The 18,842-nt window shown below is 33.1% G+C and overlaps 1 protein-coding gene across 4 annotated transcripts in view; it reads left to right on the forward strand.

Annotated features, from left to right (window-relative positions):
- The window catches only part of epas1a (endothelial PAS domain protein 1a), a 61,404-nt gene that overhangs the window by 6,151 nt on the left and 36,411 nt on the right, over positions 1 to 18,842 (forward strand). For all 4 annotated transcript variants that reach the window (XM_690170.11, XM_005156297.6, XM_009306741.5 and 1 more), the window contains exons 2-6: positions 3,306 to 3,496; positions 11,257 to 11,408; positions 11,516 to 11,600; positions 14,876 to 14,994; positions 15,098 to 15,300. In XM_690170.11, coding sequence (XP_695262.7) covers positions 3,306 to 3,496; positions 11,257 to 11,408; positions 11,516 to 11,600; positions 14,876 to 14,994; positions 15,098 to 15,300 — 750 coding nt within the window. The remainder of the gene's footprint in view (positions 1 to 3,305; positions 3,497 to 11,256; positions 11,409 to 11,515; positions 11,601 to 14,875; positions 14,995 to 15,097; positions 15,301 to 18,842) is intronic.

The following is an 18,842-nucleotide window of genomic DNA, read 5'->3' on the forward strand; positions in this document are numbered from 1 at the left end:
GGCATACAGAGTTCACGCTTTCACATACTGGCAAGCCACAAACCACAAAACCATGTCACCTGCCAAGATAATCGCTCTCAGGAAACACAAATAGTCAGTTTTTGTGTGCTTTCTTAAATAGTAACACTTCAAAGTAATGGTCCATTAGTTCATGTATTTACTAACATGAAAAAAACATTTAGTAATATATTTTAGATATTATATATTTATTCATCTCTGTTAATATCAGTAAAGGCTATTCAAGTTAAATTATGTTAGTCCGGTGTTCATTAACTGTTGTTAACAAGCACAACTGTGGATTTTAATAATGCATTAATAAATGTTAAACTATGATTAATAAATGTTTTACAAGATTATTCTTACTTGGTCAATGTTAGGGAATACATTAACTAAGGGACCATAATTCTAAAGTGTTACCTCTTGAACATTAAAGTAGATTTTTGTGGGGGTGAATATGTGCTTTAAGCTGTACTGTCCTCAATAAAAGTCAACACTTTAAACAGAAAAATATTGGTTAGTTAACTTCTGATTTTTTTCTGCACTGTGAAAAAATGCTGTAAAACTTACAATATTACTGGCAATTTTGGTTTACAGTAATACTGTAAAATTAGCCAGTAATACTGTAAAAATTGCCTTGTACCCTTTACATTATTACTGCCAATTCTCCAGTATTACTGGCTAATTTTACAGAATTACTGGTGATTTTCACAGTATTACTGGCAACTTTGGTTTCCAATAATACTGTAAAATTAGACAGTAATACTGTAAAAATTGCCTTGTACACCTTACAGTATTACCACCAATTTTACAGTATTGCTGGCTAATTTTACAGTATGACTGGTGATTTTTACAGTATTACTGGCAATTTGGTTTCCAGTAATACTGTAAAATTAGCCAGTAATTCTGTAAAAATTCATTTTAAATTAATACAGCATTACTGACATATTTTCAGGATTACTGGCTAATTTTACAGTATTACTGGCAATGTTTACAATATTACTGGCTAATTTTACGGTATTAATATAAATTTTTACAGTATTACTGCCAATCTTGGTTTCCAGTAATACTGTAAAATTAGCCAGTAATACTGTAAAAAATGTCTTGTAGATTTTGCAGTATTACTTGCAATTTTTAGAGTATTACTAGAAACCAAAATTGCCAGTAATACTGTAAAAATCATTAGTAATACTGTAAAATGTCTCAGTAATACTGTAAAATGCTGGCTATTACTGGCCACAGTGTCTACAGTGTTACTTGAAATCAAATTTAGCCAGCAATACTTTAGCATTTTTCCAGTATTACTGGCAATTTTGGTTTCCAGTAATACTGTAAAAATAAGTCCGTAATATTGTAAAATTGTCTTGTACATTTTACAGTATTATCGCCAATTTTACAGTATTACAGGCTGATTTTACAGTATTGCTGGCAATTTTTACAGTACTACTGCATTACTGGCAATTTTTACAGTATTACTGGCCAATATGGTTTAGCCAATACTGTAAAATTAGCCAGTAATACTGTAAAATTGCCTTGTAACTTTTGTAATGTTCTAGTAATATTGTAATTTTTTGTAAACTGCTATTTTACAGTGTACAATTTCAAATTGCATTATGGGATCTTGTTGTCAGCTCTGATAACTTTGGATGTTAAAAAGTTAATCAAAATAACTTTCATTTTAATTTTTTGTAGTTTTTAATGCTATGTTGATTCAGTTCGAAGAAATTATGGAACAAAAAACCCATGAGCTGCTTGAACATTTTCAGAATATTTGTTATACAGTATATATTGTTTCAACTATCAAAAAGTCACTGTTTTATTGTAGTGTTCGATTTTCAACATATAAAGTTGACAGAGCAGAGATAAATAAGCCTAATAAACAGAAAATGCCTATAAATAAAAAATTGCAGGAAATTGTTGACTTGTATGAATTACAGGAAAAAGTTAATTGGATATTTGTTTACTGTGTGTATGGAGTTATTTATAGATGTCTAAGCTGCTTTACATTGTGTCTGTATGTATATAACTGTCCCTGAAGATTACTCTGAACAACATGTACTAACAAGCTCTTAAGAGGCATCTTCATGAGCCTGTCCTATAGTGACCTGACATGACCCGGCCAAAATGAACCCATATTTAAGTTTTTTATTGTCAAATTTAAGATTGAATTTCTTGTATCTGCTGGGATTCAGAATTTTTTTCTCCACGAGTGAGATTAAAACCTCGATGCACATATTCTCACAGTAGTGGTTTGCTTATAGATTTTGCATATATGGAATATATATACCACTGAGTTAGAAATAGCAGTAAAAAAAAATTTAATGAAGAGTTTTCTCTTAAGTTAAGCATGAGGGTGGGGTTAACCTTATTGCTATGGGTGATGTCAGCATGTTTACTAACTATGCACACAGTGATTGGCTGATAGAGGAGGGGAGGAGTCTCTGTCAGAAAATTTAATTGATGGAAACTTTAGAGTGCAATATTATGTTGCTATATTTAAATACATTTTTAAAAGTTGTAAATACATATAAAAATGGTAAAATATCAATTCATAGAACAAATAAAAATATTTTTGACCATTTTTTTTGTATTTCTTTGAAACAAATTTAGAAAGATATGTGAAAACGTATTTCTGACTGTATGGGAATACCCCAGTAATTAAGACAATAACTTTTTAAAAGGTCATTGTGGTCAAATGTTTGTAAAATGTTTTCTTTCAAGTACGATGGCCAGCAACAGCCATTTTAGGACAGTTTTTGGTTTGGTCTAATATTTAGGAATCCTCTTTACTACTCCTAAAGTTTTGCTGGTTTAGAAGCTAGTGTTAGCACTAAAACACGTTGTCAAATACTTTTAGATCAAAAGTTGAAGAGTTTAGAACTGAGAAAGTTTATTTGTTACTTATTTATTTATTTTATTTATGTATTTGTTTAATTTTTTGCAACATTTTGTTTGTTTGGTTACTGTGTGAGTAAGGCTTTGTTTTTGTTAATGGAAAATACACTTTTTAGCTCATGGAACTTCTACAAAATGAAAACAAAAATAATTATTTAAATTATTATTTTTATGCTTTGCTTTGTTTTTGTTAATAGAAAATACAAGCTTTAGGTTATGAAACTTCCATAAAATGAAAACAAAATTATTTGTTTTAATTATTAATTTTATACTTTGTTTTTGTTAGTAGAAAATATACTTTTAGCTTATGAAACTTCCATAAATTGAAAAAAAAAATTATTACTTTGCTTCTAACAATAAAATGCATTCCAAATATAACAAAATATGCATATTCAGCCTCTTCTGTTTTGCAGGCACCCTTCAGAAAGGCGTAAGGAGAAGTCTCGTGATGCGGCGCGCTGCAGGCGCAGTAAAGAGACAGAGGTGTTTTATGAGCTGGCCCATCAGCTACCATTACCCCACAGCATCAGCTCACACCTGGACAAAGCCTCTATCATGAGACTGGCTATCAGCTTCCTGCGCACACGCAAGCTCTTCAGCTCAGGTACACCATTGCACAACACGCTTCAGATACATCTGATCTCTCAGCATTCTGGCTATGTGTTTTTTAAATCTTATTATTTGTTTGTAATTAGCCTGTTTAAGCTTATTTCTGAAAACTGCGCATGGAAACATTTGGTCTTGGCGGAATAGACCTGCTTTGATGCAAAGCAAGGGCCGTGACTTGCTACTACCGGTATATTTATAAACGTGCTCTCTGAGAACCCACTGCTGCTGCAAAGTTAACATAGATGTAACCCTGTAGCCAAACTATACACAGGTGGAGCTGTGGTGGAGGAGGGTATCAGAAAATGACCGCAGTTTGCTAATGCAAATAACACTGAGGTACTTAAATGTTGATGAGCAAGCTCATTGGCTGTTTACAGTACATGAAACACACAGTACAGTATGTGAAATGTAGGGAACATTTAGAACATGTGAAACACAAAACTCTGTGATATTGACGTACTAAGGCTGCATTTATTTAATAAAGCAAGAATATTGTGAAATATTTTGAAAATTTAAAATAAATATAGATTCAAAAAATATAAGAATGTATGTGACAGTAAAAGCTGTATTCCAAACATCAATACTACAGTCTTTAATGTTATATAAGCTATCAAAAGTCATTCTAATGTTATGATATTGTGCTCAGAAAAATATTATTAATATTGAAATCTTTTTTTTCTGCTTGAATTTTTTATAGAATTTGTGGCACATTTATGGATTTTTTTATTAATTTGTTTTTTTATTATTGTGAATAAAGAAATGTAACATTTCAAAACATTTTAATGAATAATTTAATGTATGCATGATAAACAAAAATATATATTTCTTAAAATTAAATTATTACTAACTATTGAACAGTCATTTTTTAGACTTTTTAATTTATAAAAATGATTTATAAATAAAATAGTCTAATTCGTTAATTTTCCTTTGGCTTATTTTCTGATTTATCAGGGGTCACCAAAGCGGAATGAACCGCTAACTACTCTTCTATAGCTTTATACTAAAAATCTATAAAAAACTGTTCAGGTTATTATAATTGACCTATTGACAGGTTATAATAATTAATAAAAGACATGGTAGATGTCTGTGGTGTGTCCTCATGGAGATGGCTCAGTAAACATGTTTGTGTGTCAGCGAAGTTGGGCTGGGTAAGTCCATGAGATGTCCTGTACTCCTCAATATATAATAAGAAATTCAGGAAGACAGACAAAGAGCGCTGCACATTGTTTCCAAACGCAATTCCTGGCGCACATACATGTGTACAGTATGTGTGTATGTCTCTAGGAGAGAGAGGGGAATGAACAATAAGAAGGGAAGAGATGGAATCTGCTGATGAAAATGTGTGTGGGTGAGGTGGAAGTGGGTGGAGAAGATGGATGGATGTGGAGAAACAGGGAAAGAGGCCTATGACGAGGTGTGAGGTAATTAGGGGTTCCTGGGGGTATTGTTTTCTCTGAACGGTGAGTTATGATTTCTTCTCACACTCTTTTCTTAGCCACAACACCATGTTTGTTGGCGCCGTGCAGGTCTGTCGGAGATATTCGGCATACTGTACTGTATGTCTTTATGAGTGCTCTGTGTTTGCTGTTGACCTTTGATAGGCCACAAGATCATAAAACCAGAAGCAGATACTGATATGTTGTTCAGTGAAGTGTTTCATAGAATCATATCGCTAATAGGGTGTTGAAGAACTTATGATTCTCATCCAAACTAAATATGTTATTACATTTATATGATTTAAAGGTAATAAAAATAGAGTTTTCAATTTCAGTTTCCAAAAAATTGCAGGTCTGAATGACAATACTGTCAAATCATTCATTAGATTCACACAAAAAATTATTATGTCCGTCATTGGGGGATGAGCAAATCGTACTACATCGTAATACGAATGGAATTGTATGACTTCAAACGAATCAGCCACTATTTTAATAGTTACGATTTGTTGTGAAATAGTGCTTTTTACTCATACTCATGCAGTCCTGTTGTCTGTCATTCTTATTTTGGTTATTAAGGACTTGCTTGTGCTTATAAATGTCACTATTTTCATCACAGAAACAATAGTGGTATCAGGTTCATGTCCCCAAAAAATATGTAAATAAATGGCCAAAATCCCTTTTTTCTTTCTTTTCTTTTTTCCGTATAAACATACCTTTTGTGAATTTAACAGATGTGACTTCTCTGTTGCTATAAACGTTGTTCAAAAAAGTGATTGACATCATTGAGACATAATCTGAATCTGTAAATTTTCTTTTGCCTGGATTTTCTCCTATTTAAATTAAATTCAGAAATTATATAACTTTACAACTCAGTTCTTTCTCCTAGAATGTAATATGATCAAATCTAGAGCAAACTGAGACTTTTACTCAAATCATCTGCTTTCTTTTTGTGTCTCTTTTTTCAAAGGCACAGTTTTCTTTAGAAAGTGTAAAGAAGATTGTGTAATATTAAAGAAAATTCTGAAATAACAGCGTTAAACATCTAAAGGTTTCTCTGAAACAGCATATAGTTTACATTTTCTTACCTTTTGGTCATACTCTAGTGGTTGTAACCTTTTAAGAAATTCTTTCTTCTGTTGAACACAAAACAGGATATTCTATTCAGCCACTGACATCCATAGTTGAAACAAAACTTACTATGAAATTCAATGGCTGCTGCTTTCCAACATTCTTCAGTATATCTTCCTTTGTGTTCAACAAAAGAAAGAAATGTTCACTCCTTTTTTAAGTAAAAGACAAAGTGCTGTCCCAACTGTTCTCTAATTGGTCAGCATATCAAATCCAGTTATCACATGTCTCAGATTTCAAAGTCCCCCATTAGGTATTTTCATGTTGTTTTGTAACAAAAAAGTTAAGGTCAAAGTACAAGACAAATAATGTTATTACCTAATTAAAATAAAATAGTGATTTTGAACTGCCAAAATAAGTCACAGCTGGTCTAGTTTCACTTCTGTTACTGATAATTGCAGATACATAACAAATTGGCATAACACCAGCCTGTGGTCTTCATTAGCTGCCTATCTACTTTCACTCTCCTACACTCTTAGAAATACAGGTACGCGAGCTGTCACTGGGGTGGTACCTTTAAAAAAGGTACAAATTTGTATCTAAAAGGTCCACATTAATACCCCAATTGTACATATTAGTACCAAAAAAGTACAAAGGTGTTCCTCTCAAAATTAATATAATATCTTTTTGAGGTATCAATATGGACTCTTCAAGTACAAATGTGTACCTTTTGAAAAGGTACCACCCCAGTGACAGCTCGCGTACCGTTATTTCTAAGAGTGTATATAGAAGAAATAGTTTTAAAAACAATATTGTTCTCTTATCTCCCTTAAAGAGTTTGTTCACCCAAAATAGAAACTTTTGTCCTTAATTATTCACCCTCATGATGCTCCAATCTTCAGAGACCTTCATTCATCTTCAGGACACAAATTAAGCTATTTTAGATTAAATACGAGAGCTCTCTCATGCTCCATAGGCAGCAACAATCTTGAGATGATAAAAGTTTATAAAAAGAGAAAAAACTGTCAAAACATTTCATCTGACTTAAGCTGTAATAATACTCTACAAATACTTTTGTTTACAAAAAAAAAGCTGTAAAAATGAACATTTACAGGTACTATAGGCAGTACAACGTATTGTCATTAGAATAAGCAGTAACACACAAGTGCCATATCCCCCATAGTAAATGCGCACCATAATCTGACAAGGAAGACATTAGCAAACAAAGTCTTAAGACAAACAAGGTCAAGTGTTTTTGGAGCCTTGTATGATTACAGTTGAACCACAGAAGTCACACGGAGAGATTTCAGATAGTTTTTGTTATTTTTCTGGACTTTTGAATGTCTCTGGAATGCTGTCTATGAGAGAGCTCTTGAATTGTATTAAAGTGAAGTTTATTCATAAACTAATTTCGAGAAGATCAGGTGCTTATGATTGACCTTGTCTGTTCCTGCATTAACACATGATGCACCAATCGGACGATTCCTAACTCACTATAAATAACCAGAGTTTCTTAAGTCAGTTATATTCATCTTAAAGAATCTCCCTTTCACCCCTACTCCTCCCCCCTTTTCCTTGATAGGGTGGCACAGCAGCCCAGTGGTTAGCACTGTTGCCTTACAGCAAGAATGTCACTAGTTCACATCCTTACAAGGCCAGTCAACATTTCTGTGTGGAGTTTACATGTTCTTCCTGTGCTCACATGGGTTTCCCTTGCATTCTCCAGTTTCCTCCCAGTCCAAAGACATGCGGCATTGGGAAATTGACCAAACTAAGCGTGATATCTTAATCAGCAGTATATCTCTCCATAGCAATCTCTAATTTGACATTAGCCTTAAATAAGCAGGGGAGTTCTCGAGATGTATCTGAGCTCAAACTCCCCTCTCGCCCTTTAAATAAGAGGGGCCTCGGGTTCGAGGATCTTATGAGCTCAGGGCTCTCTCCTGGGACAGCATGCCAAACAAGCTTTACAATCAATCATCAGCTAAGTGTAAACTCTTGAAATAACCTTAATTTATAGATGAACGAAGGTCTCATCATTGGAACAACATGAGGGTGAGTAATTAATAACAGACTTTCCATTTTTGGTTAAACTAAACCTTTAAATGAATATTTTAGGCAAACATTAGCTGGACTCTATTTAGCTGTGTGGTAAAAACAGTGTAGGCAGTAGAAACAAGCAACTATTTGGTACCCACTTTCTGTACAGCTAACTACTGGTTGAGGATATTTTGAGGAAAAGTTTCAGAAAAAATTAAAACAAAACTTCACAATTACTCTAAAAAAAACTAAAAAAATTTTTTTTTTAAATCCTTAAATTTTAATCTTTTAAAAAAACCTTTTCACTGTACGTTTGTGTCTGTGCACACTGTCTGACTTGTTTATGTCTAGAAGATCTTAATGATTATAATAGAGACAGACAGAGAATGGCAAAAAGAGTTGTTCTTGCGTTTGGCTGAGAGCTTGTTAGACATCACAACAAAGTATTTATAGCACTGGGATGAAGACCGACGGGCTTGAGGTGGGAGCGCAGACACAGACCACCTGCTGACACCCAAACGCACAATGCAGACGTATGTGCCGATGTCAAAGCTTTAGCGCTTGAGCCCAAAATGCCTGATCTCAATGAGGATCTTATCTGTGGGGAAGCAGACATGAAGTGCACAGCGGGGTGTTTCGCTTTTATTATTTTTTCAAGTTGTTGATGCTTTTCATGCGCATTGTGTACTTCAAACATCCTCTATTTGCTGACTGGACAAATAGCTTGTTTTTAGTCCATGCTAGAATGAGAGTTTCATTTGATAATAATTTAATTTTGAGCTACTTTTATTTTTAAAGCACTAATACAGAGTTTGTGTTAGATTTGCAAGATTTTAAAGGAACACTTTTTTTTAGAAATAGGGTCATTTTACAACTTGCATAAAATCAAATTCAGTATTTAGTCGCTCTCTGTCCATTTTGTCAATCCCTGGTAGGGGCAGATTTAGTGATTTGGAAGCCCTAAGCAATTCCAGCCATAGGGTCCTACAATCCAAAAATGTACCGTTTGCACTTGTAATAATTAAACAAGTGTCAATCTCTTTTTCTCTGTTTTATCTTAATACATTGTCTACATTTTTAATTATTTGTTTTCTTAAATCGAAAACAATGTTATTTAAAACTAAATCTTTACTTGATTTGACTACTACATTTCTCCAGGATTGGGGGTGTAAGACAAGCTTATGTAGATGTAATAATTGTATTATAATTTATACTTTTAGGTATTTATTGTTGGCCCAAAAATTTCCAGAAGCCATAATAGGCTGCTTATTCACTTATTGGTTAAATTCCCACCTGATCCCTGGGTCTGTGGGGAGCACTTTTAGCCTAGCTTAGCATAAACCATTGAATCAGATTAGATCATTAGCATCTCACTCAAAAAAAAATGTAAAAAAGAGTTTCAGTAATTTTCCTCTTTAAAATTTGACTTTTCTTTAGTTGCATTATGACAGACAGAAAATGAAAAGTTCCTATATTCTGGCTTGATTTGGCTAAGACTATACTCTCATTCCGGCGTAATAATCAAGAATCTTTGCTGCCATACCATGGTTGCAGCAGGAGCAATAATATTATGCAGCTTCTGAAAATATTCCTCAGCTAAAGCTTGATTTGTACTTTACTTTCACTTGGCGCCGCGTCACAGACCTTCGCTGACTGCACCTCATAAAACGGACGAGACTTTTATACTTGATGCATTTGGTGTTGTGATATTCTTTAAAACAACAGGGGACAGTCAAAAGAAACTGACAGTAAAAGCAGATGATTAAACAGAGAAGTAGAAAGTTTCTGGAACTATGTCATATCATTAATATCTTTCAAGATTTTTAAACTAATTATTTGTAATATTTTTATAAATTATTTTTAATGATTATAAAGATTTTTATAAACGTTCAAGATTTTTTTAATTCAAACTTTGATGCATCACTTGCTTTTGTTCATATCTCAGACAATTCCACCTTTTAAAGTTTATTAAAATATTAATGACAACAGAACATGGGTTGCTATATAAATATATTTTTATATATGGCAAGAATAAAAGCAAAAAAAAAAATCACACATAACTGTCTGGCTAGTTTGTTCTCTACTGATATGCTAAAAAGGCAATAATGGTGCAACGTTGCAGACAATTATCACCAATAAAGCCCAAATACAGGGCATCAGTATATTATACACCAGTAGGTTCAAATATTCCTTTCCAGTTATTAAAGAAATAATTTGTGACTTAATTTTAGTTTTATAAACTATTAAATTGTTTTAAATTCAAAATAATAACATATACAGTACATCAGTGTAAAACCTACAACTGGTGGAAAAACATATTCTGTCATCTTTAAACCACCTGGGTCTACACTTTTGCCAAGGCCTCTCTTTTTGGTTTTAAAAAACTTACCCCTCAAGTTTTCTAAACTTTTTAACAAAAACTTTCCTACTTTTCCACTGCTGTTGCAATTTCTAGCCAAAACATATTGGTCATCTGGTTATCTCTACGATCATGGGTGGATCATACAGATGTGTGTACAATACCTATTTTAGACAAAATCTCTTCAAATTGATTCATATTTAACTCAAATCGAATATGGCGCCGCATGAACTGCTTGCTTGAGTCTTAAAATAATTGTGCGCTCTGCCAGATAAAAATCATGTCATGCGCACTCAAAGTGAACCTTTACAAACCCAGCGATGACCTTACATTCACTGCGTGCTCAAGCAAACTAGCAGATGCATCGAGTATAAAGCAGGCTTTAGTGGGGTAAATAATATCATTGTTCCTACTGCAGCCATGATATGGCAGCAAAGTTCCTTAATTATTGTATAGTATAGTTCCTATATATATCGAGCAATATAATATCAACTTATCATTTTTAATCAGTCTTAGTATACGATGTAACTGCAATGTAACTACAGTATTGTCAAGATTGAAATAAAATAACTATTGTAACTCTTTGGTCATTCTGAACAGTATGCTAATGGTCTAATTCAATACAATGATCTATACTAAGGTTAGCTAAACGTGCTATCGCCAGACCTGGAGATTTGCTGAATAGATTCAAAATTGAAAAACTTCAAATGATTTAACCTTTAATAGGACCTCTAAAATGAGCCTATTTATCCTTAAAAATGGACTGCTTCTTTTTGTTTGTTTTGATAATTTACCAGCATAAAGTTACAAAATTTGTGTACTCATACTAAGTTGTGTTATCTTTTGTTGCAGGCCAAACAGTCCAGCAAATGCGGTCGCAAAATGGCAGCCAGATGGACAATCTGTATCTGAAGTCTCTGGAAGGCTTTGTGATTGTGGTCACTTCAGATGGGGACATGATTTTCCTTTCAGAAAATGTCAGTAAATTTATGGGCCTGACGCAGGTTAGCCTCAACTCATTTCACTCACTCTTTCAGAAAAGTAACAACCATAGAAACTCTCATCATTTATAGCTACTAAACTCTTGACTTGCCCTAAAAACTGTTATCAGGTGGAACTGACAGGCCACAGCATCTTCGACTTCACACATCCTTGCGATCATGAAGAAATCCGAGAAAATCTCAGCATCAAATCAGGTGAGCTTCATCCCCATTTCTCAGAAGTGTTTTGATACAATTTCTTTTTACCTGTATATGTGCATTGTTGCGTCTCAAAACCAAAATGACCTGCTTATCTGTGGCTGTAAATTGCAACAGAGATGTCCTGATCTGAGTGTACTTATCAGTCAGGATGTTACATTTTGAACATTCTTGTGGTGGTTCTTGTGAGGACAAGTCCCCTATTTTATCAAGTCTAACTCTAGTCTAGCCTTCAGTCTTTTTAGACTTGAGGACTTTTACATTTTTGAGACCAATGAGTGTTCCTTAAAAGATGGTTTTGTGACATACCAGTAATGGCATTTGCCGATGTGATATTCTTTAAAACGACAGGGGGCAGTCAAAAGAAACCCACCATAAAATCAGACGAAATCACCATAAAATCAGATGAAAAAACAGAAAAGTAGGAAGTTTCCGTAACTTCAAGTCAAGTCATTTCATTAATATCGTTTTAATATCATATTGTATTAATATCGTAACCTAATCTAACCTAAACAAGATTTTTAAACTAACCTAAACTTTTGTCTTCAAAAAGTTAAGCCAAGAAAGTTGACAAATACTGGTTATGCAAATACTGTAGTTGTAAGCAAGATTTGTTTGGTCAACAAACAGTTAAGGATATATGTGACACTAAATTAACCATGCTTTCTGCTTTATTATTATTATTATTATTATTATTATTATTATTATCATCATCACAGTATAGTTTCTAAAATATCATGTTCAGGGTTTCTGTGCTTATTTTATTTATTAATTTTTTTTAACAATATTGTATTTAATATGTATTTATTTAATTTTCACTTAAGGTTTTCAGTACTTGATTGTAGAACTATAAAATTATTCAGTGATTAATGGCCAATTAATGATAAAACATAAGTTGCCTTTGAAAATGGCTAATTTGTTTCCAATGCATGTTGGACATGTTGCCTTGGGCTGGAGGGGGTCAGGTTCGGGGACCACAGGATTTTATCTCTGTTATTCGCAGACGATATTGTTCTGTTGGCTTCATCAAACTTGGACCTTCAGCATGCACTGGGGTGGTTTGCTGCTGAGTGTGACGGAGCTGGGATGAGAATAAGCACGTTCAAGTCTGAGGCTATGGTGCTCCACCGGAAAAAGGTGGTTTACCATCTCCAGGTTGGAGAAAAGTCCGTACCCCAGGTGTAGGAGTTCAAGTATCTCAGGGTTTTGTTCATGAGTGAGGGAAGAATGGAAGGTCAGATTGACAGGTGGAATGATGCATCAGCAGCAGTAATGTGGTCAATGTATCGGTCAGTTGTGGTAAAAACGGAGCTGAGGCGAAAGGCAAAGGTCTCGATTTACCGGTCAATCTACGTTCCTACTCTTACCTATGGTCATGAGCTTTGGGTCATGACTGAAAAGATAGATCTCAGATACAAGTCCAAAATGAATTTCCTTTGCAGAGTGACAGGGCGCACGCTTATAGATAGGGTGAGGAGCTCTGTCAGCTGGGAGGAGCTCGAAGTAGAGACTCTGCTCCTCTACACTGAGAGAAGTCAGCTGAGGTGGCTTGGACATCGGTTTTGGATGCCTCCTGGACGCCTACCTAGGAAGGTGTTCCAGGTATGTCCCACCAGGAGGAGGCCTCGGGGAAGACCCAGGACAGGTTGGAGGGACTTTCTCTCGGCTTGTCTCTCGGCTGGCCAGGGAACACCTCAGGATCTGCCCGGAGGACCTGGATACATGTCTCTGGAGAGGAAAGTCTGGGGTTATTTCCTAAGACTGCTGCCCCTGTGACCTGGCTCCAGAAAAGCAGATAAAAGTGAAATGAAATGAACCTTACTTTCATTGAATACATCGCAAATAAAAAAGAAAACTAAATAATCATTTTAAAAAATCAATATTACTATTTTAAAAAGGTGTTAGAACCATAGCCATGTCCTAATCTAGAAGTCATTCATTATCTTTAGTTCAGGCAATGGCAGACATACAGCAGTGTGCTAAACATAGCTTTTTTCCATTCGTCTTATTTATTCACACAGAACTTGCTCTTCATCCTTTTGCCGAAGTACTTTAATTGCTGTTTCTGTTGCTGTTATGCTTTCATGCAGAAATACACTCAGACTGAAAGTACACCAATGTTGCTCTGCTCTGGTTTTATTTGTCTCTCACTCTGTCTTCCACTAGCTGATCACCTGACCCGTTAGACGTGATGTAATTTTCTTGTAATTTCATTGGTCAGTGTGTGATAATGCAAAAGCACAGAGAGCTCAATATACTGTAGTTAAGGTTTCGACAGACTGTTTTACCTTTGCACCTTTCATCCACGACCCACTGACAGACCAAAGTCCTCTAAATGTTCTAGAAAGAACAGGAATAAAAAGAACTTTATGTCTAACATCAAAACATGATTTTGATAGTTACTTTATTTTTAATAGTTTAATCGTTTTTGTCTTGTTTTTTTTTCTTTTCTTTGTTATTTGTTTTTGTTTGTTTGTTTGTTTTACTATAAAATATGCTGGGCTCCAGACAATGGATTTGTGTTTAGACATCATGAAGGAATTAATTTAACTTATTAGTTTTTACAAATTTTTGTGTATTTAGCATTAAAAAAATTCCCTCTAAAAAACTCAAGAATGTGTTGTTTCAGCTCATTTTAAATAAGTAGTTTGAACAAACTGCAAACATAGTTTTCTGTGTTTAAATGTTTTTTTTGTCTTGTTTTGTTTCGTGTTTAGTTTTTCTGTTTTGTTTCATTTCTTGTTTCTTTTTGTTTCTTTTAGTTTCTTCTGATGTTTTGTTTCTTGTTTTGTGTTGTTTCGTGTTTTGTTTTGTTTCATTTCTTGTTTCAGTTTGTTTTGTTTAGTTTCATTTTATGTTTTGTTTTGTTTTTTGTTTTGTTTCATTTTTTGTTTCGTTTAATTTCTTGTTTTGTTTTGTTTCGTTTCTTTTTTATTTGTTTCATTTCTTGTTTTTTTTTCTTTTCATTTCTTGTTTTGTTGTTTCGTTTCGTTTCATTTCATGTTTTGTTTTGTTTTATTTCATTTAGTTTGTTTCATTTAATTTTGTTTAATTTAGTTAAATTTTTTTAGCTTTGTTTACATACTGTAAATGGCTAGAAAACCACATTTTGAGTTCGCTTTAGTATGTTAAGTATTATGGCCAACATAATCATAACGGGATTTTTATAATTATTGACTTGTATGCCGGACATGAATATACATTATATATATATATATATATATATATATATATATATATATAATTTTTTTTATTATTATTTTTGTGTATAGGGCCTGTGTATAGCAGAAAAGGGAAAGAAATGAGTACGAGCAGAGATTTTTTCATGAGAATGAAATGCACAGTCACTAACAGAGGACGCACTGTCAACCTCAAATCAGCCAGCTGGAAGGTAGTATTGCATAAGAACAAACCATAACTTCATTCATCATACATCTGCATGTGCTTTTAAGTAAAATGTTTTCTGTCTGTCTTTCTGTCTGTCTGTCTGTCAGGTTTTGCATTGCACTGGGCATTTGCAAGTGTGCAGCAGTCGTCCTCCTCAGATCCTGTGTGGGTTCTCAGAGCCGCCACTCACATGCATCACTATGCTTTGTGCACCGATTCCACATCCATCTAATGTCGACACACCTCTTGACAGCAAGACGTTCATGAGCAGACATAGTATGGATATGAAGTTCATTTACTGCGACGAGAGGCAAGTATATGTTCACAATAGTTGTTTAGTTGTGTATGTGTAATTATTGTATGTTATGAAAACCTGAAATAAGTACATTAAGTATGCATGCCGCAAAACAAAGTGCAAGCTGTTGTCATAAGAATTTAAGATTAATCAAATAATTAGGGCTCTATTTTGATGATCAAGGCGCAAAGTTTAAAGCGCCTGGTGCAAAAGCATTAGGGCGTGTCTGAATTCACTTTTTATATTTTAAGGATGGAAAAATATAGTTTGCGCTGTGATTCATGGTTTAACAGAGTTGTGATTATTCTCTTAATGAGTTATGGGTGTGTTTTGAGCATAACATACATCAAACCAATCAGAATCTCATCTCCAATTTCCTTTAAGAGTCAGTTGTGTCATGCCATGGTGCTATTGCTGTTTACAAGACGGTCAATGTAAGTGGAAAAACTGAACGCTTCACTAGTAAAAAAACAGTTAAGCAAACTATGTGTGCAACGAACTAACGAACAAGCCTTCTTTCTCTTTACTTTACTTTTATTCTTTTTTTATTCATTAGACTACAAATTTAATTTCATTTGTTAAGCGCAAAGATTTGTTTCAAAACTATTTCCAAATTCAGTTCTAATTTCTAGCAAACAAATGAATGAACAATAATAATGAAGTGTGTTATATCCAAACACATATCTTATTCCTATGCCCCATATGGTGTATTAAGCGTTCCTTAAAATAGCAACAATGCGCCAACATTGTGCCTTAACACACCTCCTTTATAGACCAAAACACCCATGAGTCCACAAAGTGATGCAATTTAAACAATTTGTTGCAAAATGTGAATATTAGGGTTGTGCTTGTCTGAAAATAGCAACTAATCGTGTCAAACACGTCTTGCTCCTTATTGCGCTGGGTGTATGATAGGGCCCTTCAAGTTTTAAGGCTTTAAGGTTTTAAGGCTTTCTCTTAATTGTAAAATTTTTTTTAACTTTTATATCAAAAAGAAGTTCAAGATATAAAATCAGAATTGTGAGAAAGAAATTTTAATTCATACAGTACCTTGCAATTTTGACTTTTTGTGTTTCTAAAGAATTGATAGATCCAAACTTTTTATAAACAGAGTTGTATAAAATTAGAGATAAAATAACAATTGACTAACTATCACATTGTTTGATTGTTTTGAATAGCGAGTATAATGTAATAATAATAAAGTATAGTGTAATTTTGAAAACTAAGATTTATTTATTTATTTTTATAAATTTTTATTGGTATGCTTCTTGCAAAACATGAAATTTGAGCAGGATACGAGTAAATTAAAGAACCCATTCCTCTCTTTTCCGTCACTTTGAATAATAGCATCTGCTAAATGCATAAATGTTAATTACCTCTATCCGCTTGTTAAGTCTTGACGTGTGGAATACTGTTTCATGTCCAAGCCGCTACTTATTTGAATTGAGAAAATATTTGTTTATGATCCTTTCTAGTCATATCACACATTAAAGTGAATTTTATATAAAATCATCTTTGGACTTGCTGCATGACAAATATTAATACTTTAACAATTTATACAAAATTAATCACATTCTCCCTATCGGATATTAGGCATGGATATATATATATATATATATATATATATATATATATATATATATATATATATATATATATATATATATATATATATATATATATATATATATATATATATATATATATATATATATATATTGCGATCGTGATTTTCGAAAGTACTATAGTTATATAAAATCATCTTTGGACTTGCTGCATGACAAATATTAATACTTTAACAATTTATACAAAATTAATCACATTCTCCCTATCGGATATTAGGCATGGATATATATATATATATATATATATATATATATATATATATATATATATATATATATATATATATATATATATATATATATATATATATATTGCGATCGTGATTTTCGAAAGTACTACAGCACTTTGTAAACGTTTATTAATACCATTTGTTGAGTCTCCCCATACAGTTTGGTAGAGCGCCTGGACTTGGAAGCCACTGCACATGACATCACACTTAACATGCGAATAAACTATTCAATCATGATTTATTAGTTGCTATTTAGTTGCAGGTTGTTTGACATTCTCACTTTAGACAGCATTTGATTAGACTTGAATCACTGTAGTTCAGGCTGAGTCATTAGGAAGATTGCATGTGTGTATATAATTGGATTTTATGCGTATTCATGTTTCCTTTGCGGTAACTGCATCTTTGGTAAACAACCAGTGTTTACCAGTTGTGGTTATGTAAATGCATATGTGTTTCAAAGGTCTCTATCATAATCTTTTTTTCTGCTACTGCATGTATTGTTATCAGTGAGTGTGTGTGTGTGTGTGGTAGAATGAGAGGCCCCTGGCATTATGGGCCCTGGTCTGCAGTGACCCTTGAGATTGTCCATATATACTTTAACCCCTTAAGCACAGACCAAGTGTATAAAGTCACTAACGACTCGAGATATGTTATAGTGTGAGTTTATTTTTCTGCATAATGATATCTAAATTAATTTGATGACTTTCACTGCAATTTACCTTTATTCTTCCAGGTGGTAAAGTCAAAATGATAAAGTGATGTTCACTCATAATTACCACAGGAATAAAACAATTGTATTACCAAAATTTTAACTGGCTTAACAGCAGAGCAATTATTATATGCAATGAAATTTTACTGTCACTGTTACCTTATGTTGTGTCTATGAATAACAGTGACAGAGAAAAAAATATAACGAAGTACCATTACCTGCCAAAAAACGTAGTGTAAATGTTCTAAATACCACTCAAAGTATGAGTAAAAAATCTCAAAGTTATCCTAAAGCTCTACTAAAAGTACTTAAAAGTAGAGATTATTACAGTACGCTTTACAGTTATTTCACCTTATAAACTGCATATAAACAACTATATCTTGCATTTGTACCATTCTCTTTTAAGGGTGTTTCTAAATGTCAATTAAAATTTTTTTTCATTCATGGACTATTACCTTAAAATGTGAGATTAATTGAGCCAATTTTTTATGTAAACTAAATCCAGCAATGACAATATGTTAATGCTTAGGCTATGCACATTGAAACCTAACAAGCTATGAGTGTCTAGCAGTTGGTACCACAAACCAAGCTTGCTGTATGCTGCACTGATATTATACATGCTATTTGTACATGTAATTGAAAACGCAACATTCTATAGTGCGTTTAGTTATTTTTTATGGCCATTTTGGTTATTTTTGTCATCATACAGTTTATATATTAAACAAAGGCGGCAACACCAAAGCTCCAAAAATGCTAATTGATTAAATTAAAATAGGCTGACACAAAGCGTGTAATGTTTCATCAGACAGTGTTCATCACAATCAGGTGCTTCTTTTGTACACTACCATCACATAACATCTCAAAACAAGAAAAACTATATATATATATATATATATATATATATATATATATATATATATATATATATATATATATATATATATATATATATATATATTATACAACTATACAAATTATACAATTATAGAACTT

This window comes from Danio rerio, chromosome 12, assembly GCF_049306965.1.
Source record: "Danio rerio strain Tuebingen ecotype United States chromosome 12, GRCz12tu, whole genome shotgun sequence".
Taxonomy (NCBI): domain Eukaryota; kingdom Metazoa; phylum Chordata; class Actinopteri; order Cypriniformes; family Danionidae; genus Danio; species Danio rerio.